This window comes from Antennarius striatus, chromosome 19 (genome assembly GCF_040054535.1).
Source record: "Antennarius striatus isolate MH-2024 chromosome 19, ASM4005453v1, whole genome shotgun sequence".
Classification (NCBI taxonomy): domain Eukaryota; kingdom Metazoa; phylum Chordata; class Actinopteri; order Lophiiformes; family Antennariidae; genus Antennarius; species Antennarius striatus.
The window spans coordinates 11387527-11411979 of NC_090794.1; the positions used below are offsets into that span (position 1 = coordinate 11387527).

General features: G+C 40.1%; 2 protein-coding genes across 4 annotated transcripts in view; both read left to right on the plus strand.

Moving 5' to 3' along the window:
* The window catches only part of nkain2 (sodium/potassium transporting ATPase interacting 2), a 74762-nt gene extending 68807 nt beyond the window's left edge, over positions 1–5955 (plus strand). Inside the window, exons 6-7 of one of the 2 annotated variants that reach the window (XM_068342592.1) lie at positions 296–377; positions 2970–5955. In XM_068342592.1, coding sequence (XP_068198693.1) covers positions 296–377; positions 2970–2979 — 92 coding nt within the window. In that variant the 3' untranslated portion in view covers positions 2980–5955. Of the gene's footprint in view, positions 1–295; positions 382–2969 lie in introns of those variants that run through there. The other variant, XM_068342593.1, reaches the window with a different exon arrangement.
* A 2668-nt stretch (positions 5956–8623) lies between these two features.
* On the plus strand, positions 8624–24405 carry rnf217 (ring finger protein 217). 2 transcript variants are annotated; one of them, XR_011038930.1, is made up of 8 exons: positions 8624–11038; positions 15197–15418; positions 15502–15666; positions 16365–16462; positions 16561–16664; positions 18025–18096; positions 18529–18731; positions 23948–24405. XR_011038930.1 is itself a non-coding variant. In XM_068342502.1 (7 exons), exons 1-7 carry the CDS (start codon positions 10109–10111, stop codon positions 18606–18608), a joined length of 1671 nt encoding a protein of 556 aa, XP_068198603.1. In that variant the 5' UTR covers positions 8624–10108; the 3' UTR covers positions 18609–21326. The 2 variants fall into 2 exon arrangements, 1 of the variants encoding a protein (XP_068198603.1); XM_068342502.1 differs by lacking the exon at positions 23948–24405 and having other exon boundaries at positions 18529–21326.
* The last annotated feature ends 48 nt before the right edge of the window (positions 24406–24453 follow it).

The following is a 24453-nucleotide window of genomic DNA, read 5'->3' on the forward strand; positions in this document are numbered from 1 at the left end:
TATCCTAGATAATTTAGGAGTTAAGAGATTTCTCAAGGCATAAATACTATATATCACCGCATAAGTCTCAGCCTTACTCCTGGAAGTGAAATTAGATTTGCATCGCAGTCAAGGACAAAATTTCCACTTGAAGCAATTACATGCCTATAATTCTGACTGGCTTCAAAAGCGATCGAGGTGGAGGTTCTGGTACAAAATGTCCTGTTGAGACATCTGCAGGTGCATGTAGTGGGAGGTTGCCAGGTAATAGCCACAAGCCATTATGTTTTCTCTAATCGACGGTGCTTTTTTGCAGTTGATTTTATAGGAGGGTTCGACTCATACGGTTACCAGGGCCCTCAGAAGACCTCCCACCTTCAGCTGCAGCCCATGTACATGTAAGTATAGACATCATCTCTCTCCATCTGTACATCTGTCTGCAAAGGAAAATAATATATAATCATGATTTCATCACATATCTGCAACTTTAGGCTGAAGTATGGGGATAAAACTGTGCTAGTTTTCATTCATCATTGCCTTTATTCCCCCTGGCAGTGAGTGAATGGACTCCAGATCCTCAGGCCAGCTCCAATTAGCAGCACGCTGCATTTAGGGACTACTTTTAATCTTTTCTTGATAACTTGAGTTCTGCAGAGAGGTAAGCACAGGAGCGTTTTTGCTATATCAGCACTGGAGCTTATCATTTCTCATCCCAAGGTCTCATCAGTGATTGCTGTTGTAGAATAAAGTTGCAGTATGTGATGAAAGCTGCTACATCCTGAAAGCCATCGTAGATTATGCTCGGCTGTGTTTCAGAAGTTTCTGGGGTTTTTTTCCCTCCACTTGACAATTTTTATTGTTTTTTGTTTCATGGTGTCTTTTAGTTATTCTTAGGCCAGACTCAACAGGATAACTCAAAATGAGCCCGAGTCTTAATTTAGACAGCCCCGCATCAATCTCCCTGTCTCACTTTGTCCTGTGGAAAGACCCAAACGACACAACAAAAGCTGCAGCGCTGTGGCACACAACAAAACACAATAATGTTGATTGCACTGATGTGCAGCAGACAAGTGATCAATAATGGTTTTTTTATTGGAGAACGGAGCTAGTGTGAATTAAAGAGAGACAAGGAGCGAGAGATCGACTAAGAGAAATGGAGAAAAAGGATGAAAGACGAGCAGATAGTGAGAAGAGAGAGAGAAGAAGAGAAACACAGAGTGATGGATGAAACATAGGACTAAACAAAGAAGAAAGGCAATAAAGGGTCGTTCTGTAGTTTTATATGTCCCCTGTGTAAGTCATAACACAGATCATAAATCATCAACCCCCAAGATAATGACCAGAAAAATACACAAACATTCTCACACAAGCTGGATCATGAATACACATTTACACACACACAGATGTAGGAACAGACACACAAATGCAAACACTACACACACAAACACCTAGACATGCAATAAGCGTGGTGATAGACAGCCTGTGTTTGCACATTAACGCACACACACACTCCTATAGATGCCCTCACACACATACACAGACACACCAGCGTCATCAATATGCTATCATTGTTCCCCAGCTGCTGTCCCTTCACTGTGGGGTTTATTGGCTCTGGCCACGGGGACCAATAAAGAGGCATCATCTGTACCGCCCCACTGGAAATGTCTTATGCTTTGCAAAACACACACTTGACCACCTGCAAACACACAAAAATACAAAACACTTCCACCTCAAGAAATTTATAGAAGCAGAATACAAAATATAAAATTACCACCGCCAACCTCTAAAAGCGTGTTTGTTCTTCACACTCACTAACGATTAGAGTGGAGCTGGAATTTCGATTTTGAATTTAATTCCATTATGCTGCATAAGTAAATTAACTACATGTGAAGTCAATCCTTGTGGTCAATGCGATCACACTGTGAAATCCGATCATCAGTTGTTCGCATTCTGTCAGAGGAAGAAAAACAAATTTGGGGTCTTTTTCTATCTGTCCTGCAAATATGATTTGCAGAGCAGAAAAATATGATTTGCAAAAGATTTAAAAAAAACTGCAAGACACAAACATGTGACCTCAACATGTTTCTAGATAGCGTCAGCTTTTATATGAAAAGTAAAACAAGAAGTGGTGAACCAGTTTTTACAGACAAAGAGTTTTATAGATTGAAAAAACTAAAGAAAAAAGGAAAAGACATGATTGTAGATGATTGGAGAACTTTTCTTGGTTTGATAAATGTTAAAAGGTTAGATGTTTCTTTGTTCAGGAAACACACAGTACTATTGAAAATCGTCTTTACGTCAATCTCTTTTGGATTTTGTGTCAACGTGATTATTTTGTAATTTGACTTTTTTATGAATAAACATCATATTCAAAATCACATCATAATCAAATCTGTCGCCCTCTCTCTCTCTCTCTCTCTCTCTCTCTCTCTCTCTCTCTCTCTCTCTCTCTCTCTCTCTCCCTCTGTCTGTGAATACACATGCACGCGAACACAGACACACACACACACACACACACACAGATTGACTTGAACTGGCCTCCCTCCTGTCCCTAAGCTAAGTCCTTGTGGACTGAGCTGCTGCCCAGAATGATGGAGCTGCAGGACACCAGAGCAGTTTAAACTGTCTGACAATCATTTTGATATTTTTGGGAGTAATTAAACTATTTGTAATGAGTAGAAATATTATTTACTGGCTCTGATGTTGATTTTATACAGAAAGCAAAATTGTTTTAAACATTATAATGCAAGGTATAGGTTGACTTAGCCTTCTGGCAAAAGAAAGTCGCATATGCAGCACAAATATGGGCAATTCAGATTTATTCAAATCAATCCTCATGTCAATCTGACTGTTGATCCAGATGCCTTTTCTTTATTTTATCAGAGACTGTTCAAGAAATTCACACAGATGTTTACCTTTAAACCTATGCAGCTTTATAAGTGATCTATTCAGTGTTTATAACATCCCCATTTCCTCTCTTCTTTGTACAGGTCAAAGTAAAACCAGGAGCACTGCTTCAGACCCTGATCTTACTACTCCAGCTGTCTATTAGTAAACAACAGAGAGAGAGAACAGAAATCATTCTCTGTTTTAAACCACAAATATCCCCAGTAGTCTTATTGTTTGTCTGCCAAGTCTCCTGTTTTTGAAGGAGCTGGGTCTATTCCTGATGAAACACTGGGCTCAAGTGGCCAAACACAGTAACTGCAAACACAGTAAAGACAGCTTCATCCTTCTGTCTCAGAGGGACATAATCAGGAGTCAGCGACTTGCTTCCTCATGTGCTGTCGGATATCTGCACTGCAAAAGGAAGCAAAGCGGTCATGACTCACTGCTGACCTGCTGACGTCATTCATCAGGCTTCCGAAAGAGAACTTAGGGAATCTGTAGAATCAAAGAGATGTCAACATGAGCCATGTTTTTTCAAGTCACTAGAGAAATCAGTTGCTGCCTCAAATATCATGGAATCTGGAAGCTTTCAAGTGCAGATATACCTGACCAAAGAGTTAAAACAAACCTGGAGACGTGTCGTCATAGCAGAGCAGATTTTCCTGCACCTGGAACTTGAAGCTCTTTGTGACACTGGACTTCCAACCATCGAGCATCTACAAAGAAGACTTTTCTAACATTGCTTCATGGTGCATTTGGATTCAGATTGCAAACAGCGACAAAGTGAAGGTGAACATGGATTGGACTTGAACTGGAGGTCGTGTTCCACAACATTTCACCAGAGAACTGGATTGTCAAATATCAGTGTAGGATAACATACTATCATTTCATATGTGCATGTGTACATGAAACAGACAGATTGAGGAATGCATATGTGAATCCACGCATGCACATACACACACACACACACACACACACACACACACACACACACACACACACACACACACACACACACACAATGTACCATGTTTTTACTACTAATGTGAATCTAAATGTTTACAGTAGAAATTCAAGCTGCCAGGACAGAAAGACTGAACACTTGACAGACAGGTAGATAGACAGGTAGGTAGACAAGTAGACTGATGGGCATGCTGGAGACAAAATTGAGGGGTTTGTAGCTGCAGCATCTCCAATACCATGGAGAGTTTCTGTCTGGGTAATGAGATGAGACAGTCGCTCCAGATGCATCTCTTCTGCTCTCTTCCTGACTGAATATTACGCCTTCCATCCAAGTCAGACCAGACACAGATAAAGTGAAACACAACAAAGAAAGCAACCATGAAAATGAGCAATTGAGGCCCAAAGTTTCCCTTCCATTTGTAGCACTAAATGCAAACTTTCTTCTATCTCTATCTCTCTCTGCGGGCATGTTATTCCCCTTTCTCTAAATTGTAGAAAAAAAATGATAACTTTCCATCCTGATCTACAGCATCCACCTCCTCATATTATTAGATGATTCAAAAATATTGTACAGGTGATGCTGGTAAAAAGAGGAAAGGTACACACTGTACAGAAGTGACAATCATTGTCTGAATGGCTATGTTCTAATCGCAGATTGGCTTTTTTTCCATTATAAAATACGTAAGAAAAAGATGACATTTGGTAATTATGCAGGAAAAAAAAGAGCAGTGAAGTTAAATTATTTCATTTTACTTTTTTTTTTTTTTTTGGAAAGGTGATAAATAAAATGACAGTGGTCAATGTGACACGTTCAACCTCACTGTTAGATTAAAGAGGATTGTCTTTCAACCAGACAGATGCCAGAGACTTAGCAGCCCCACCTTCCACCACTGCACAAATTTTAATGTTCAAAGTGCCAAGTGTATCCCCTCATGAATATCTGGTCTCTGGAAGTCACATAGTCCTCAAATGATGGGTCTCAGGTTCACTTTTACTGGGGTTCCCCCAGTAACAATATCAGAAGAACAAAAGTCACATTTGCATTCCAGGTGGTAAACATGATTTCTCTTTTATTCTGCTCAAAATAATCAACCTATTCTTCCTGGGAGTGTGATTCGACAGGTTGCATTTGTGTTTCAATCACTGGACCAAATCTTTGAGGCCTTCTCTGTCAACCAAGGAACATTTCTGGGGTCAGACGTGTTTGACCTATGGAAGGACTAATGGACTAGTTCCCCCCGAAAACTGATCTCAAGCAACACAACCCAGTTATGTTGTGTAGGTAAACTCAGTACATTACACAGAGGTTGGGGGTCGCTGCCCGCTGAGGCTCAACGGACGGTCACTCCAGAGGACAGAAACAACATTTTGTGTGTTTGCATGAGTTGTTTCCAAACTGTTGCATATTTAATCTCATGCTGCGTGTGAATAACTAGCTACTTATTTGTGAAATGGGAACCGTTTCGTCTGTTGAATGCTCCTCGACTCTCTTCAATGAGTACTAAATGTGAACTTTGTGATTTTTCTATAATAACACAGTCGGAAATGTTTGCCAAGTAAAGGAGTAAACTAGCTACTAAGATGAAATGTAAAACAAGGAAATGTATCTTTGAACTTCTAGACGTTTTTTAATCACGTGGCCGTGTGTACTGTTTTTTCTAGTTGACTACTAATGTATGATGTTGTGTACAAGTGGGACTACTATGTTTTATTTCTTCTAATTGTACAGCTTATTGGAAATGGGAGGTGAACTGAAGGAAAGAGAATTAGTTGCACTATAGTCTGTAATTATTTCATTTGCCATTCAGTCAGGTCTGGGATTCAATTCAGCATATAATGAATGACCTTGAAGATATTAATTTATAGTAGAGTTACCAGCCTCACCAGGCATCACCACACATGGCTTTTTAATAAATAACATGACGGTGGCTAAAGTGGGTTTTTTTTCCCGAAATTTAAATCATGAGAAAAAGCTGTGTAAAGGATCACTTGTGCATTATGAACAGCACAACTGTGAAAGATAGCTGGAAGAGTCATTACAACAAATTACACTCTTTGAAATCGAAGTTTATACAGTAAATACGTTTTCACAGAAATGAATGAAATGATGACAGGAACGATAAATAAAGCAAATTTGTGTGTGTTTGTGTGTGTGTGTGTGTGTGTGTGTGTGTGTGTGTGTGTGTGTGTGTGTGTGTGTGTGTGTGTGTGTGTGTGTGTGTTCATGTGTGCGAAATTACCACAACCATCCATTTATTCCACACATCAGGCAGGCTGCATTATAAAACCATTGTGATGAACAGCAGATGGGTTATGGTGGATGTAACGGCTTGCAGCGTCTCCTCATTCAGAGATGATGTGTGCGATCATATAGGAGGAGCAGCAGATTGATTATTTTATCTCCCAAAAGGATGAAACCGTTAATTAATGTAATGCATTCATCTGCCCCTCAAAAAGAGACACAAGCAGCCCAAGTTCACACAATGACATTGATGTGAAGCTCCATCTGTCTAGAAATATTCAATTTAAGAGGTAAAAAATGTAGACATCGATTTTATTCACAGAATGTAGACAGACACACGTGTCACTTTTATTAAATTAGCAAAATTGATAGTGACTTCTGGAAGGGAGGAAGAGGTTAATCCTAATTTATCAGACATGTGAGTTGCATAACACTAAGATAATAAGACAAAATGATTAAAATGGCACTATCTGAAAGCACTAAAGGATATTAGAAAAAATTCCCAGATCCTGATATGGATTGTTACCAAAACAGGAACATCCCCAGCTGCCCACGCTCAGAATCATCTTTGATGACAATTTCCTGCATGGACCTTCATGGACCTTTCAGTGTATTTGTGAAATTTAAACCCAGAACCTCCAAAGTCATGAAATACTTGTGAAGATTAAATGACCTTTATCATCACCGTCACTTGATCCCATTTACACTTTGGAACAGTCAACAGATCTTCTGTCAGTGGTTTTGATGGTTCATGTTTGCAGAACGAGCTGAGGCTGGTATTTTGTTGACTCGAGTCAATAAACCAGAAAGCCATTGTCTCTTCGTCTCCTCTGACGTGTAACTACTCTATTCTAGAGCTTCCCAGTTGTGACGTCCTGTATGCTGCTGTTATTCTAATATGGGAATGATATGGGAAGGAGTGAATGATGATTAATAGACAGACATCCAGTGTTTTGCAGTCAAAGAGAGACGCGCGTCACCTCTGCTTTATTAAAAATTACCCTGATGAATGTTTTGAAGGATTTGAGCATTTCAAAACTTCTGAATCAAACTGACTTTGAACAAAGCATTTGCATCCCTGCAGGAGAGATCGTACCTGGATTTAAATTATTGTGTAACGGCAAAATATGGTCAGTCAGCAGTGTTATTTAGTCATGTATCGTATGAAAGAACATATCACTCCACGGCTCAGCTTACTTACATAAGTCCTATTCAGCTGCTTATCTTATAAACAAAAATGTGCTTCTGCAAATTATCAAATTATCAAAAAATCTAATTGACACAGCTTCAAATTAAATTGGGCTGTTAGAGGAGCATTTATAGAGCCCAATGAGTATTTTAAAATATTATGTGACCAGCCACATATCATTAACCACCAGTAAAAACAGTGATATCCAATATCTGTTTGGTGCTAGATTGATTTGTTAATGTTAAAACACTGGAACCATCTCTGTTGGTTTTTCTTTTGGTTAACCCACCAGTGACGAGACGTAAACTAGACAGATGGGAAGAAAGTAGAAAGAAAAGAAGGAGTGTCTATGGTGTGAATTTTCTGCATTTTATTCCTCAAGTTACCTTATATGTTATCTCCTTGTCTGTCTGTCCGCATGTCCTAGGATCAGTTTGTCCAATAAATGCTTGACAGAGATCAATGAAATTAAAGTGAACATAGCAGGAACCCTAATGTTAACCCTTATTAGTAATTTTGAATACAATGAAAAGATATTTAAAAGCCTGTCATGTCATTTTCAAGCAGTGGTGCCATCTGTGTCAATTCTACTAGTTTGAACCTTCTATGACCTAAATGTTTTATATCTGCTAAATTATTTATTTAAAAGACAATTTATTCATGCTGAGTTCTTTGTTTTAAGGTTATTGTACAGCTGGATGTGTTTCAATTCTGGAAAAAATGCTCTTTCTCAAAAAGCTAAACCTGTTGAAACTGGATCACAGAAAAACGCCGGGGGCAATGATGAAGACCCTGATCTTTTTTCACACATCTCTAACATCTTTCCAGGAAGCCCTTTTGTTCTTCTTTTTCCAAGCAAATACGCCAATAACCAGTGTAAGGAGGTCAAGTGGGTGGTATCCTTACCTCCTCAACTAACACTGCCAGATAGATTCAGTTCAAATCCCTGGGAATAATGATGTAAAAGCGATTTACCACCGACCATGTCAAAGAGAAAGAAAACGCATCTTAAAGCAGAAAAATCTACTTATTTTAAGATGAAGTTAATGCCAAAGTTTGAAGCCCTTAAAATATTTACTTGTAGTCTACAGTGTCCCCACTTTCTGACCTGTTTAATGTGGATCAGCGCACTCCAGAACATGCCTAATGGGTTTTCTGTCTCTAATATGCTGCGACGCTATCTTGTAAAAGCTTTTTAACATTGCTGGCATTCCCCACTAAAACCAATTGGCCACTGCCAGAGGGAGCCGACTGATTACAGCGAGACTCATGCCCTGTGGCATTAATGAGGAACGGTAAGAGAGCAAACAACCCATTTCACAGGCACCTCATTCAGATTGATTGGAAAGATGTTCCCACTGCAAAATCTGTCCATGTACAAAATATAAATGGGTTAGTCTGTAGTTAATGATTTAAATACGTCACTATTATTATGCAGTTACTGAAGTTGTTTTTATATACAGAACTTTTCACAGTATTGTTATTGTACTGTAGCTGTAGATATCTGTGCCCACCTCTACTTTAGATCCCCTGTTTGCATTCATCTATTCATCCATCCTTCCACTCATCTATCATTTTACAGTCTTCCATTCGTACAGCACTGGGTCACAGTGGGAGCAGGTTAAGCAGGATATTTCAAATGTCTCTCCCCACAGCAACGCTCTACAGTTCCTCCAGGGAATCCTGAGACCGTCCCTATCTAGATGAGACATCAAGTCCCTCCAGTGTGTCCTGGGTCCACCCCCCGAGTCACCTCCTGGTTTGGATGTACTCAGAAATACTCCAAGAAAATACCCAGGAGATATTGTTATCAGATGCCTGATCCATCACAGCCAGCTCCTTTCAAACTGAAAGGAGTCTTACTTTTGAGTTATGTCTGGTGTTTTTGAAAATATGAGGAGAAAACTTGGGTTTTGATTTAGTGCTACTGACTAATCTGATCCATCATGAAACACATATACAAACACATTGTCTCATGGCCACAGTGAAAGGGACTACAACTGTGGAAAAACAGAGCTATGACAACACCAGTAACTAATATTTGCCTGCTCCCAGCTGTTCACCACTCACACACAGTGAAAGCACGAGAGCTTTGCATAAAGAAATCAATAATCAAGGGTATTTAAATGCATCCCAACATTTACATTGTATTCTTCCTGGCTTTTGTGTGTCAGAAATGTCCCGAAGCAGGAATGAATAACACTCAGTTAGAGCTGAAAAACAACGTTCAGAGGGTTAATCACATTTTTTATGATCAGAAAGATTATAAAGTCGAGGGAAACTAAAAGTGCAGATCACATTGGGTCCATGTATGAAATTACAGCTGATTTCCAGATAGGCGATCCAGTTCCAGTAGTGATTTCTATGAAATGAGACCTTGGGTGACATTGCTTTCCGGTGTGTTGACTGACCTCGGATTGATACATATATTTAGAAGGAAAATATTAAACCTTTTTTTTTCTATTATGCTCATGAGAAATTACACTTTTTAAACAAGTGTTTACAATACCCAAGTCACCCCAGAATAAAGTCCAACAGATATCACACATTTTTTTTAAATTTAAAATATAACACAAAAATCTCCTTTTACTGTTAAGTGTTGTCTTAAGCTTCAACACTTAGTAACAAGCATTTTTACACTTTCCATAAACCTTTCAGCTTCGTGGTACAGTATATTGTTGTGCCAATCTTCCAGGGCTGCCTTCCACCGCTAGGCTTCCCATCGACCAATCGCTGCTCTCCTTCACGATGACGACACCACCAGGAAGTAGCGAGCCGCAGGCTTTGTTTTGTTTTGGTGGTCGGAGTTTGAGAAGAGGACGGCCGGGGAGAGGACTGCTCACTCAATGGGGAGAGCCGTGTCGGGGATGGACCATGACGGACCGACACCTGCCGCCTGCAGAACGCCGAGTTTTATCAGCACTTTTGAAGAAGGGAGAGTGAAATCACCACACAACCGCCCGTCAGAAACTTCCCGCACAGAAAGCAAAGTTGAGCGCTTTAATCTCCGTGTCTCCAGATCCAACTCGCGGTTATCCCTGGACGGCGGCAGCGAGAGGAAGCCGGACGAGGACGACAAAGATGCGACGGGCGACAAACGCACCACGAGAGGAGAAAGGAGGAGGAGGGCGAGCGCGGTCGAGATTTTGAGGAGGAATTTTGGGGTCTCGAAATCTCCCTCTCTTCGATTAAATACAAACAGTTGGGTGCAGGGGGGCGCAGAGGATGGAAACCGAGGAGGAAATATTAACGGAGAAGTTACGGAGGAACACGGGAGGGAATGTGAGGGCTTTAAAAAGTCGGACATCGAAACGGGCGACGCTGCGGTGGAAAACGAGCCAACCTCCAGCGATTTAGAGACTTCGGATTTGCAGAGAGTTTCCGTTGAGAGCGCTCACCGCCGGCGGAGTGACGGCAGCACAGCGGCGGGGTCGTTTCACTCCACAGAACATGTCTACTGCACGGTTTACTGCATCGCTAGCGACAGCCGTCAAAAAGAAATCACGGGTGTTGAAACTGTCACGTCTGACGCACCGGAATCCAACGTGGACAATAGAAACGAAGCGGGTTCGACTTCCGAACCGGAACTGTACACAGTGGAGGACCTAGCGGACCGTTTCGGGTATGTGAACTCCTGGCTGCCCGGTTTGCGGGCCGGTGAAGGGACGGCTATCCAGAGCTGCCGGGTGTGCCTAGAAGGTAAACCCATCGCACCCCTGCCCTGCTGCAGGAAGCCTGTGTGTGACGAGTGTCTGAAGCTCTACGTCAGCTCCCAGGTTGGTTGGAGGGGAGTGTGGGGGGGGGGGGTCACTGACGTCACGGTGCTGATGTGAGCTTTTCCCCCAATCAGCAGATGACGTGGGGTGTGTGAGCAGCTGGCTGACGTCAGTGAAACGCAGTTCGTTCCTTGTCACACTAGTTTGGTAGATGATGGTGTGGTGTACCTGAAGGCAGACATTAAATGAGACCACAGCCTCACCAGGAGCTGCACTGCGCATCTAACTCCATGTTTTAATTACAGCTCTAAATCTGATCTGTGGGGGATGTGTCGTGAAATGATGAATTAATTCTGCGGGTGGGACTCATGCAGGTTTTGGTTTGACTCCATTCCTGCTCTAAGGTCCAACTATTTCAGGAAGTGATCACTTCTGAAACACTTCTTGCATCCTGTTGTGCAGTTCCAATCTGACAAAAAAAACAAACATCTCCCACTACTGTATCTGTGGTTCTTCATCTTATTTCCCAGAATGCCTCTTGACAGAAAGCATGTCACAGCATCCCAAAAGAGCAACACAAGGGCAAATATATCTTTTAGCTAAAACACATCGTGGGTTATTCTAAGCAACAGTCTCTCCAGGTAGGATATTTTTACTGCTAAAGTTTGGTGAGAGCTCGTGTTTATCAATACTTGTGACAGTTTGTAAGTAGAAATGGAGAAAATGAATAATAGATGGTGAAAACATTTGCCTCCTTTAATTAGGGGTGGGCGAACAGGCAGATTGCCGTCCCTGCTCTCCAACAGAGCCAAAGTGTTTCAGAATGGATTATTTTAAGTGTTGTGTTCCTGAACTGATGGCACAGAGTTCACAGTATAAACTTTTTTCTGCTATTACTACGATTTACTTTACACTTTTTAGATGCGTTTTGATGAGTTTTGATGAGTCATCCTGGGTGCTTTCTTCCTGTAGTGATCATGTGTTGATGACAAAGTCTGATTAAAGTCATTTAAAGACAAAGGATCAGAAGAGAAGACACTCTGATATGAACAATGACAAAAGGGAAAAGGGTCGTGTCAATCATGTATAGGTTGTATTTTTTTCTGTCATTGTTTTGTTTTATATTTTAACACACATTCTTGGTGCCAACCATCAGTAGCTGCACCTCAGCCTTCTCTTGTCTGGCTTTATTAGATGTTGTGGATGTGTTTGTAGTTGCTGAGTACATGAGGCTATCAGATGAGCTGAAATGACCCCAGATGTCCCAAATGTGGGTAATAAATGGATCACAAACTAGTTGCTATACAACAGTATTACTTACAGAAAGGTCATCATAATTAAACTGTCAATATTTGCTGTGCTTTGGACGAGTTTGTATTTGAATTGCAGTCACTTAGATTGGCGGACACTGGACGTTTCAACCATTTATTGAACACACAGACGCAATCAATACATTTTAAGATAACCGCATTCACAGTTTGAACACGTGGCGTTTAAGAGGTAGAGCTGTCAGGGTTGATGGACGCTCACTGGTTATCATCACGATATGAACCGTTGTAACCGTTTTAGGTTTTGGATACAGTATTTTTATTTTAGCTCGTAGATTTTGGTTGTATAAAAGTAGACATTATTGACACTGTAGACATTATTGTTCCATTAATGATGACTGTTGATCACATTGCGGTTCACAATGATAAAGTGTGACTGCACAAATACTTTGCCTTATGTTGTTTCACTACATGCATTATGACAGAGAAAATATTGTAATCAGTGTTTAAAATGTAGGTTTATGATAATGTGTATCATGTGAAGTCATACTGGTTGCTTGTAAAATCCGTTTCACATCAGCTGGTGATCCTGTTGGCTGTTTATTTACAGACTGAACTTTTAACCGAACCATGGATTGTGTGTTTTTCTGACTACACTCCCTGCAGGGCAGATGCTCACATGATAGTGTCCACAAACAGTAAACGTATAAGATAACTATTTGTACTTCTGGTTTTGTTGCCATCGTCCTGGAATGCCTCACACCATCATCATGATCATGTGATGAGATGTTTTACTGTAATGACGGTTTGTGTGTTTTCATGTCGGCTCGTGTCGTCACACAGGTTTCAGAAACACTCACACTGACACGTGCAGGTGAGAAAGAGGCAAAGGTTGTAACCCGTTCGACCAGTCTGCCAGTGGCCATCAGGACGATTGTGTTGTAGCAACAATACGAACACATCAGCTGTGTCAGACCTGCTGCAGACACGTTTTCAATATTACATACTGGATTTTCAGTCTGCCTACACGGGTGTGTGTGTGTGTTATTTTACACACACCTCACATGATATTGGGTGTAACGCCATCAGATACTTGTTCTTTGCTTTCTGTTATTTCACACACTGTCACTCAGACACACTAACAGGATGCCTTACGTGTCCGATATGCAGTTCTCACCAGCTTGGATTGAGTGAAAATATGGGTAGAGCGAAAGAATGAAAGTGACAGAAAAATAAGAGATGAGGAAGGGAAAGATGAGTAAGCAGAGAAAACATAGAAGAAAATGTGGATGCCCTGAGAGGAAATAAGAACAAAAAGAATTACATGGTGAATGGAAGCAAGAAAATAAGAGGTCAGAGAGTCTTTGGAAGATGATTTCATCCTCTGGTCATATCAGATGAGGTAAACCCTTGTGTTTCCCCAAGGTGTAACCTTAACCAAGAGTTGTGTTGTTGTGTGACTCAAAGTCTGGTGTGGGTGTGGGTGTGTGCGTGCGTGCGTACAAGCATGTGTGTGTCTTGATATGTGTTAACTTTCAATTTTGGAGGTGTTTTTGTAGGTTCTTAGACATTCAGGTTGAGGTAAATCAAAACTGAAGCCTCTTGGATGAGAGGTGAAATGTCTTCAATGAACCTGAAGCAAGTCTAGTCGACTCTTTTCCTTTTTTTTTGCTCTTTTTGATTTGGTGATGTATTTTATATGCATGCACATTTTAAGTGTATGCACATTCCCAGTGCATGCACACAACTATGTCAACCACATCGAAGCTCCTACCGCTGTGTTTGAATTTCTGCCTTAGATAGACTGTGTTATCCATCCACAGGCTCTGCCACTGGTGTAATCTTGTTTAGATGTTTAGAAGGTAATTCTGGGTTTGTTTCCTTCTTATCTCCTGTTTCACACATCAAGAAATCCAGAAGAGGACTATTCTGTAATTATCAACTGTACCTAAAATCCAAATTGAACTTGGCAAGAAAGTGTTTCGGTTTGCTGCCCAAACAAATGACTTCAGTGTGAATGAGCTGGTCTCTTTGAATGTTTTGAAGTCTATTTTAAAAATTTATGTACAAGAGCCTTCTGGTTGTAAGTGTTTTAATTGATGTAGTTCTTTGTTGTTTTAGGTGCTTTTCTCATTTCTCCTTTTATCCTTATTTTCTATTTGGTCTTGCTGTGAAAACTGTTGTTCTTTTTACATCCTGCTTCAAAGCGGGGATGTATTGTAATTGTCAGTTTTCGTTTGTTTGACTGTCTGTCAGTTCGGTAGTCCACCAAATATCTTTGCAACCATTGCCAATAGAAAGATGAAACAAAAAGCACATTACTCGGACAGCAAAGGGGATGAAATTGAAATGATGACACTGACCTTGAGAAAACTATGTCAAGGTCAAATTTCAACTTTTGTACACTCAGGAACCGTATAAGATGGAAAGACGAGGGAGAAGGACAGTGTTAGTAATACCATAGATCAAAGCTACTGCTTTGATCTATGAAAGTATTCAGAGCGCTAGCTTTGATCTTTGACCTATGCAAGTAGGTCAGGGTAAAATTTTGAACTCAGGGGTGCTGTGGGATGTTGTAGTTTGTGACTGCTTTGGTTCTAGTGTGTTTTGAAACTGTTTGGCCAGGACTTTATTGGAAAATAGATTCTCAATCCCAACAAGATTTTCCTGGTTAAATAGAGGTTAACAAATAACAAAATAACTGCTCGTTATTATACTCCTTCTCCCTTGTATTCTTTGGTGAGTAATTAACCATTTTCCCATTAGTGGAGTAAATGTTCACGTGTGGATTTGGAACTGATGCATCATCAAAATACTGAAGAACCCTGCTATAAACACATCTGAGGTGCACAGGTAGTTCAGAGAATGTTTCAGTTATTGCTTATAATATTTTTGTAAATATTGTAGTGTTGTACTCTACCTGTGAACACTATTGTCTGTGTTTTTTCAGGTGCGAATAGCCAAATCTGATATTAGCTGTCCCATCCCAGAATGCAGCGGGTACCTGGAGGAGGGATTGGTCATTTCCCATTTAACAAATGAAGACTTGGCAAAGTATCATTACTTTTTGGAGCTGAGCCAGTTAGACACGGGCACCAAACCGTGTCCGCAATGCAGCCATTTCACCTCTCTGAAAGAGTGTAATCTGGACCGGTCAGAGCACAAATACAAGGTAAACACAATCTTTGACCTGCACATGAACTTTATAGAAAGTAACAGAACAGTGACAGAAAAATATATCTTCTTTCCCTGTAGATCCAGTGTAAAAACTGCCACTTTTTGTGGTGCTTTAAGTGCCACGCGCCATGGCACAATGGGCTCAGGTGTCGCGAATATAGGAAAGGAGACAAGCTGCTACGCACCTGGGCTAGTGTTATAGAGCACGGACAAAGAAATGCGCAGAAATGTCCTCAGTGCAAGGTAAGAGCAGAGGTCAACAGAGGATACAAGGTATTATAAAGGTGTGTTTTGTTGTGTACCATGGTGGGCGTGTCTAAGTGGAAAGATTGCACTGATGGAGGGTGGAATCACTGCAGATGAATAATTCAGTGAAGGTTAGGAGGCATTACAGTTAGGACAGATGATAGATGGAATCCTGTAGAGAACCAGATGGAGGGAGAGATTTAAGGTACGTGGACCAGCGGAACAGAGACACAGAGACGAGGAGTGTATTGAGAACGATAATGATGTCTCTGCCGCACAAAACCAAATCTGATAGACTCGCTCTCACGGTCATAAAACCAGCCTGATCTAAGTTAGTCTGCACAATATCTAATTAGACTGTCAGAAAATGACTGAAGCGACACATAAATTACGCTAATGACAGGTTTAGGAGATGCTCTCCATCCGCGTTCATCATCCTGACGCTCAATGAGGCTCTGTTCTGAAAGCAGAACCCTGTTTGACCTAGACTCCAACAAATTGGTGTCATGCTGTGTTTATCCAGACAAGAGGCAGAGAGCAGCTGAATTTTATGCCTGGCTGATAGAAAAGCTGCTCGCTAATACAGAACCCAAAAAGTAAAGGGTTGCCGGGTGTGTGGTTGCATGTATATTTTGCTTAGATGTTACAAAGCCTTCATTCTCCCTTTTACTTTTCACTTCCACTTGCCTCTGTAGATCCATATCCAGCGCACAGAGGGGTGTGACCATATGACATGTACACAGTGTAACACAAACTTCTGTTACCGCTGTGGAGAGCGCTACAGACGCCTAAGGTGGCAATCTTAGTTGAAGCTTTGTAAAAATTTTCCGTACATTTATTCTTCCTTTTCTATGTCATGATGTGATTTCACCTTCAATTTCCTTTCGTCAGGTTTTTCGGGGACCATACATCCAACCTCAGCGTGTTTGGGTGCAAGTATCGCTACCTACCAAATAAACCACATCTGAGACGGCTAGTTAGAGGCTCTATCTGTGGTATGTTGGTGTCGGAATCTTGAAAATGTCATTTTATTTAGGCTTTGGTGAATCTTTTACTTGATTGACGAATTTAGAAGATTGATCCAAACGATGGTGGCGTGGGTCGCCTCATCATTTTAGTCCAATAGGAAATTGCTCCACAATTATAGGAGGTGATCCTGTTAAATCTTTGAGGCAATCAAGGCAACCAGAGGATGAATACTGCTCACGCTTCTTTTGCCCCACAGTTAGGTCCAGTTAGTGACTTTTACTATCAAACTCAGCTATACTTTGTTTATCTCTAACTAGCATGCTGACACACAAAGAGATGCTGATATGTTTGTGCCATTTTTCATAGCATACACTTAAAAATATATTAATATCCGGTTTTACATTAAACCAAGTCATGGTTTGAAGCTGCATAGTACAACTACTGCTGTTATCAGCCCAATTAGTTTAGGTCAAATTTGATGGATTTAGTAAGTTTTTTAGTATTAAACTACCAAGTTAGCGATCAGTTTATTTGATGAGTTCCTGTAATCCCTCAACCTGACTGTTTTCCCTGTAATCCTGCATCAGAAGGTAATTTCTAAAAAAAGACACTCAAAATCATCCCAAAATACATAAAAATAGTGGACTAGAATGTTAGATCAGAGCACACAAGAGTGGTAGAAACAGCCTTTGGTTGCATTCCTGTCATCTTATTGCATATAGACTCATAGTGATCTGTCTGCCCTGCTTTCATCTGGCAGGCGGTACACACTTATCCATTATCGGACCACCAGACTGTGGAGCAGCTCCTTCCCTCAGGCTTTGAGTCTGTTTCTGCATTGCTTTACAGCCTCTTTAGCCTCGTATGAAGAGTAATCAGCAGTGTATGATCTGTGACTTCTATATTTAAGACCACTAAGGAGAGCTTTTCAAAATAAACAACACATATATTATTCCAACTGTACTTATCTATTCAGTATTATCAGATGTATTCACTAGCTAACTTCCAGTAAGCTGAGCTCCTCTGGTGTCTTTCACTGTGCTCTCAATCACAGCTACATCTAGTTACATAAACAGGCAGCCAGTTGAAACGTGAGCTAATGTGTCCTTTAATAAGAATCATTTACACAGTTCAGCGCCCTTTTCTGTCTTTGCGCCACAGGCTTTTGGTTGCACAGATTTGGCATGTTATAAGAGACATGTTGCTATCCGTGAAGTTTTAATTTTCCCCTACCTACACTGTGAAATTGAGACTCTGGTGTCCAAACATCTTAAAACTTCTGAATGGATTCATTAAAATTACACAAAAAAGTCCTTTTGAACTATGTAATTTATATTCTATCCAAAATAATTCTGATGACCATCTCTCTGATTTTGTTGTCTGCAGCCACAAAGGTCCTGATCGCTCCGGTGGTCATTATACTGGTCATGGTGTTTGGATCTCTTGCGCTGGTGATAGGTAATGTCGCTTTACCCATGAATCTAAATGCACGTTAATTTTCCAGAGTAACCAGCTAAACGGTTTATTTCCTTTGTAGATGGTTTCTTCTAGGCAGCAAAGCAGGTGCTCTGTTTCTGCAAAGTACTTGTGATGCACACCAGTGTTTTAGCATGCTCAGTATTCATAGGTGCAGGAATATAATGTGTTCATATCCTCAGAAATAAAGACTGTTATGACGTTACATTTTGCTATTAGCATCTTCCAGCTGCTCTCTGTCAGACAGTAATGTGAACTACTGAGGTCTCAACTGAATTATAATTAGAGGTAATCTCTTCCCGTGTCTGGACATCTCACTGATGACCGCTTGCAGATTAATGTGTTGTCAATGTAGATTTGTATGTATTTATGTTCCTATTTGTTCATATATTTTTGTGTGTTCTCTCTCTTTAGGTTTAGTGGTTTTCCCAGTCTACTATGTGTGCAAGAAGAGGAGGAAGAATCGCACCGAGGGCTCTGGGCGGTGGATCTGATACCTGCTCTGCACCACATTTAGAATATGTACCTACAGCTCGAAAGACAACTCCCGTCCTCAGGGATGAATACGCCAGCCTGAGTCACTGGATAGGTCTAGTTTCATGGACAAATCATCAGTGGTAATCAAAGAAAGACAAACCCTTAGAATTGTGCCTGCATAACATAAAAACATCACACTGAGGACACTTTCTCTCATTGGAAAGCTTTTGCAAATGGAATGTTCTGTTAGAACACTGGATGTTCAAGCAGCAAACACAGAACGACTTCTGGAGAAAGCGCTGGCTTGTCTTTATATTTGAAACCCTTGACTCTCAGCTAAATTTCACAGCCATGGGCTATTTTTGTCAGAGAACATCCTTGTCCTCAACACTCATCCCCGGACACATTACAGGACGGTTGTACCAGTTTACACTCACTTTTCACTTCTTTGTCACACATTTAACAGCAGCAAAGAGGACAAAACACAGATGATGAACAGACAGTTTTGTTTAAGAAGATAATAGGAGTTCGATATGAAGCATCAGTCATTTTTCTTGCAAGTTCACAAGGGAACTTGAAAAATTAGTTGTCAAAGAAATATCTACATATTTCATTTATCCTGATTCTTCTGCTGCAAATTAAACAAACCCACAGTCAGAAATGATGGATATTAAAATTGGAGGGATGAATAATCCTTTTAGTGGCTGATGTAGATAATCCCACCCCAAACATGACACCTATATCAAGTTGTTTCCTGTTGTGGCTTCATGTCCAATCTTCCTACTTGTACCTGCCTTCTTTTTTTGTCTTTTGATCCCTCTCCTCTTGATGACGGTGGCCCAAAACACTCCCTGTCAGTCCTGTTGTCTGTACTTTACCCTCATACGACATAATGCCAGTATTTACATCACAAAAAAAATGCCACCATGCAGCAATTGTGCCAAAACAACTCCATGAATGTGGCAGGACTGACCTTCCACTTTATAATATTTAGCCTTTCATTTGTGCCTGTTGCAGAGGATTGGGTAGTGATGCTGCTAGTGTGTAGCAAAGTCTGCACGGAGGAGCTCTGGTACACAACAGAATGAAGTGAACTGAATGAAGTGAAATGAATAACAAAGGAAATGATTGAATATATTACAAATACTACAATTTAAAATTTTCTTTGTTATAAATAGTCTGGCTGGTAGAATTAGACCCAATCAGAGTGTTGCATGTTTTAGAGTCTGTTGGGTTGCTGTGCATCAAGTTGCAGGTACATTAAATGTGAATGTTAATTATTAGGTGATCAGGTCTGTAAGGGTTTGAGGAATTGGTGCAGAGGTTGGTGTTTGTGTCAGATGTTTGCAGCAATGAGAGGATGTCCATCTGCTTTTGAGGTTTGACAGTAACAATGAATTGTGACATGTGGACACATTCACACCATCACAACCTGCAAGAACGCACACGAGTGGAGTACTGCTGGCAGTCAAGAGATTAACCAGAGCTGTTTTAGGTTGTCGCTCTGCAGGAGCTGGCTTAGTGTCCTTCACATCTCCCTCAATCAGGCGCTCACCACCGGAGCCATGGCTGCTGTTTATCCACCAAATATCCAAACTGACTGATTTTAAGCCTGAATGCATTTTAAATAAGACAGAGCAGCCTGTGAAGCTGCTGTAGCTAAGGACAAATAGTCTACGTGACAATTTATATTGTTTGTCTTGAATCGAAGGACATGTTTCTTGTTTTATTGTATTTTACAGATTATAATGGAGAGACTTGTGGACAAGAAACTTAAAGAGAAGGCCAAACGAAATGTGTCTTGAGTTAATGAATGTGTCAAAATGTCTTTTGGTGCAGCACATTTTGTTACTGATCACTTCACCTGCAGTCAAAACATTATAGAGTAGGGTTAAAGGTCACCCATGCTGGAATCTTCGCTGTGCATTGCCTCAATCTTGGTCTTTGTTACAGGGATGTGAAACATTTGCTACATCTGGGAGTTAATAAATACCAAGTTCTCCCAAATGGCAGAGGAAATACACACCATTTTAAGCCTGTCTTGAATCCTCTCTCAGGGAGTTTTTATTTTCTGCCCCCTCAATCTACTAGAGATGTGCCACTAAGACTGTTTAGCCAAAATGCTTCCTGATGTATTTCCCAGAGCTGCTCAGCAACCATTCCGAGAAGTAATGAAATCCCTGCAGTGTCTAAAGAGTTCAGATTTCTCATTGATGCCAATGCTGTCTGTGTGTCCCAGATTGACTCGGTGGTGTCGTACATGCTGCTTGGGTTTGGGGAGGGCACATTATGTGTTCATAAGACATCACAGGTAACATAAATGTCCATCATACATTGAAAGGATGTACCTGCATCATGTATTGTACATGCATATTCGGCTTATCTGCTGAGCTAGCACCACACTGACATTTTGAAATGCTGTATTTTACAATCTGAAGGACACATGACAATGTCATGTAATGCGTATTTGTACTTAAATTATCTTTAGCACAGAGGAACTGACCAGTAGAGTGAAATTTGTTTAATATATTGTGGGCTGTTTTTTGTTTTTTTTTAAATTTCATGAATTGCATTTTATAAAAAGTGTTTCCTTGCTGTTTACGCTGTACAACTACTGGAACAATGAGTTCATTGATTAGGTCAATACCAGAAAACTAAAACATTACAAACAAAAAAATGGCTTCTTTGATAATTCATTGTTTACATCAATTAAAAAGTCACACTTAATCAAGCAAGCATCGTCTCAGGTTTACAGTTAGATGTGAAAACATGTATTTTTACACTTTCATCCATGTAGTGTGTCATTTTGAGAATCCAGCTCAGCAACTCTGTGGAAATGCAGTCTTGACATTTCCAAGAGTTGTAACGCTGGAGGGATTAGCGGTTACTCAGATGTTTTCATGATGTCACACACTAATCGACACAGGATCCTAAGAGTTCTGTGCACATTTAGTACTACTGTATATGTTCATGGACATCTCATGGCTGTTGTGATTTGGGCAACAGGGCTTTCACAACAATTATAAAACAAGATTAACCAGCTACTGAACACTATGGTACTCTAAATATTAGAATTGAGGTTTAAATCATAACTTCACTAATAGCATGTTAAAACAGACAGTCTCTCAAATCCCACGATTCAATATGACTCAACAAATTAGGGCCTCTGATTTTCCTCATTCCAGCCTCATGCTTTAGACGAGACTGGAATGAGGAAGCAGCGGCACTGTGAGTCCACATTGTCCATGGCATGAGGCTGGTGTGAACTGATAGATTGTGTGTGTGTGTGTGTGTGTGTGTGTGTGTGTGTGTGTGTGTGTGTGTGTGTGTGTGTGTGTGTGTGTGTGTGTGTGTGTGTGTGTGTGTGTGTGTGTGTGTGTGTGTGTGCGTGCGTGCGTGTGTGTGTGCTACAAGTGGATGATACATGTTGAATAGAGGAGTGGTGTTGGCAAGAGGGTTGATTTGTCATCAGTAGACCACTAATAGAGATGAACCCTTTCCCATTTGACAGCAAAAACATTCTAATTTAGTGACTATCCACCATTTCACAGTAAAAAAGTTCAACTAACTTATGACTGTTATAAAATTATAAAATGTTTGGTGGGAGAACTACAATCATTTTTGGAAAAAAAAAAGTAGGAGGGTGTCACATTTTATACATTAACAAGTCACACAAGACCTCATTTGAGCAGAAAGACCTATTGGCCTCAATCTGTCCTGTTCCCATGACAAACACCATGTTCTGACTTGTTTCATGTTGGTTTACACTACAAGCCTTCCTTTTCTTGATCTATACTGAATGGCTTGTTGATGCAACAGACAAAGAGAGCTTACACATCCAGTCTTGCTAATCCAACTGGACGACCTTTGCCTACCAGACTTTAGATTATTTTTCCTCTTTTGAAACTGATGAGTATAACAGAAAAAAAAACCTATCCAAAAGATCATAAGAAGCCAGTAGAGGGCAGCAATACATCATTATAGTGTCTAATCCGCTATATACTGGGAAGAAGAAATGGTGACATCACCTGCCTGTAAATATCACACGGTTCATTTACTATCAAACATGGTGACTTGACAGGCAAGGTGATTTTGGATGACAATACTGCATACCTCTGATTGTCTCTAGGGATTGTTTTTGTCCTTCCTGTTGTTGATGCCAATATTGAAACAAATTTAAAAGTACTGAAAGGATATTTCATCCATCCATTCATTCCTTCATTCATTTTAACAGCTGTTTCTGCTTACGCAGGTGAAGGTTCTTAGTCCACTGGCATTTGTTTGCATGATACAGTCCTTCTGCAGATTTTATTCCCAAAGAGCCTAAATAATGCAAAAAAAATAGCATTCATGCAGTATTAAGTGTTCTACAAGCTCAAATTTGGGATTAATTTCTGCAGAGCTCTGCAGGACTACACAGAACCAACCAAACCTCTGCCTGTCCAAAATGAAAGCTGCTGAAAAATTCATTCAGACTGAATAGAAAGCAAAGGACATTGGGACAAGCCAGCCAGTAAATCCTCCTGATGTGTCCTGTATGTGGTCTAACCTGTTCGTGGAAGAAGGAGCTGGGTGGCTATTTGAACTACAGTGGTGTTAATTTTGACCTTGTCTGTTTCCTCTTCCTCAAACATGAAAGATAAAGATCTCTCATTTCAAGATTACTAATGTAGGATTTAAAGATGGAGAATTTCCATTTATGTATTAAGAGAATAACAAAAAATAAGTGGTTTGAAACATTCAAACATTATCAAGAAAAAAAACCATTATTTTTTCTTTTATTACTTAAAGTAAAAATAACATTTGTATCCATAAAATATTGACATTACAAAATATACACACAACATACACACGTAGAGAGAGAGAGACCTGTTTTTAAACTGATTATAAAACTTTATATTAAACTTCTCACCAAACATTGTTTATTATGTGAAGATCTAATGGATAATAAAGTAAATTGGGTTGAATACCAAAAGACCCTGTCTGATGGATTTAATTAACATTATCACATAATCCCATAACCCTCTCTGTTGATTTTGGTTACATGTCTGACATTTCTGCTAGTTGATTGCAACATCGTCCTTTCAGTTGTGAATACAGTTTGATGACAGCAGGGGTCAGATGTACTCTGCCAGAGAAGAATCTAACTTTGTCAAAATCATTCATCAAAATTAATCCCCTGATGGGGAAACTGTTCATCGGTGAAGTTTCTGTTAGTAACAGGCATGCTTCAATATTACATTCATATAACTAAGAGGTTAAAATAATGACTTTAAAAGTTAATTAGTTGAATTGGTCTACATATCATATTGATTGTAGGTGTGAGTGTGAGCATGCATGGCTGTTTGTTTTTCAGGTGGCCCAGGAATGAGCTGGTATCCTGTCTGGGGTGTACCCCGCCTCTTACCCATCGCTAGTTGAGATAGGTTCCAGCACACCCACGACTCAAAAGACGGACTGGCAGCTTGTGGATATGTATGGATGGATAGTTAAATACTTAACATCTACTAATGGATTTATTATCATTTATTGCTGAATTACTCACAGCATGAGCAGTTTTCAGATAACTGAACTCAACATGATTATTTGTGCTCTTTAATACACAATGTACTTTATGCCTGTGCAGAATCTTCCCTATATCAACAGACAGGTTAATTTAAGCTTATTTCATATTTAGCTTTAACACCTTTGTATTGTAAGTGGTTCGGAATCTTTGCATTTTAACACATATTGCATTGAGTTGTTTAAACTAATCTTTCCCTGATTTTTGTTTTAAAAACAGTTGATAAACAGTGTATTTTGTCAATAAAACTAATTTATAATCGGTTTTTATTACTTTTCTTCCAGATTTATTCATTAGCT

Excerpts from the sequence above, each read along its gene's own strand:
- rnf217 (XM_068342502.1), top strand. The coding sequence starts at position 10,109 with ATGGGGAGAGCCGTGTCGGGGATGGACCATGACGGACCGACACCTGCC. Across the intron at positions 11,039-15,196 it reads AGCTCTACGTCAGCTCCCAG|GTGCGAATAGCCAAATCTGA; the intron begins GTTGGTTGGAGG and ends GTGTTTTTTCAG. Across the intron at positions 15,419-15,501 it reads GGTCAGAGCACAAATACAAG|ATCCAGTGTAAAAACTGCCA; the intron begins GTAAACACAATC and ends CTTTCCCTGTAG.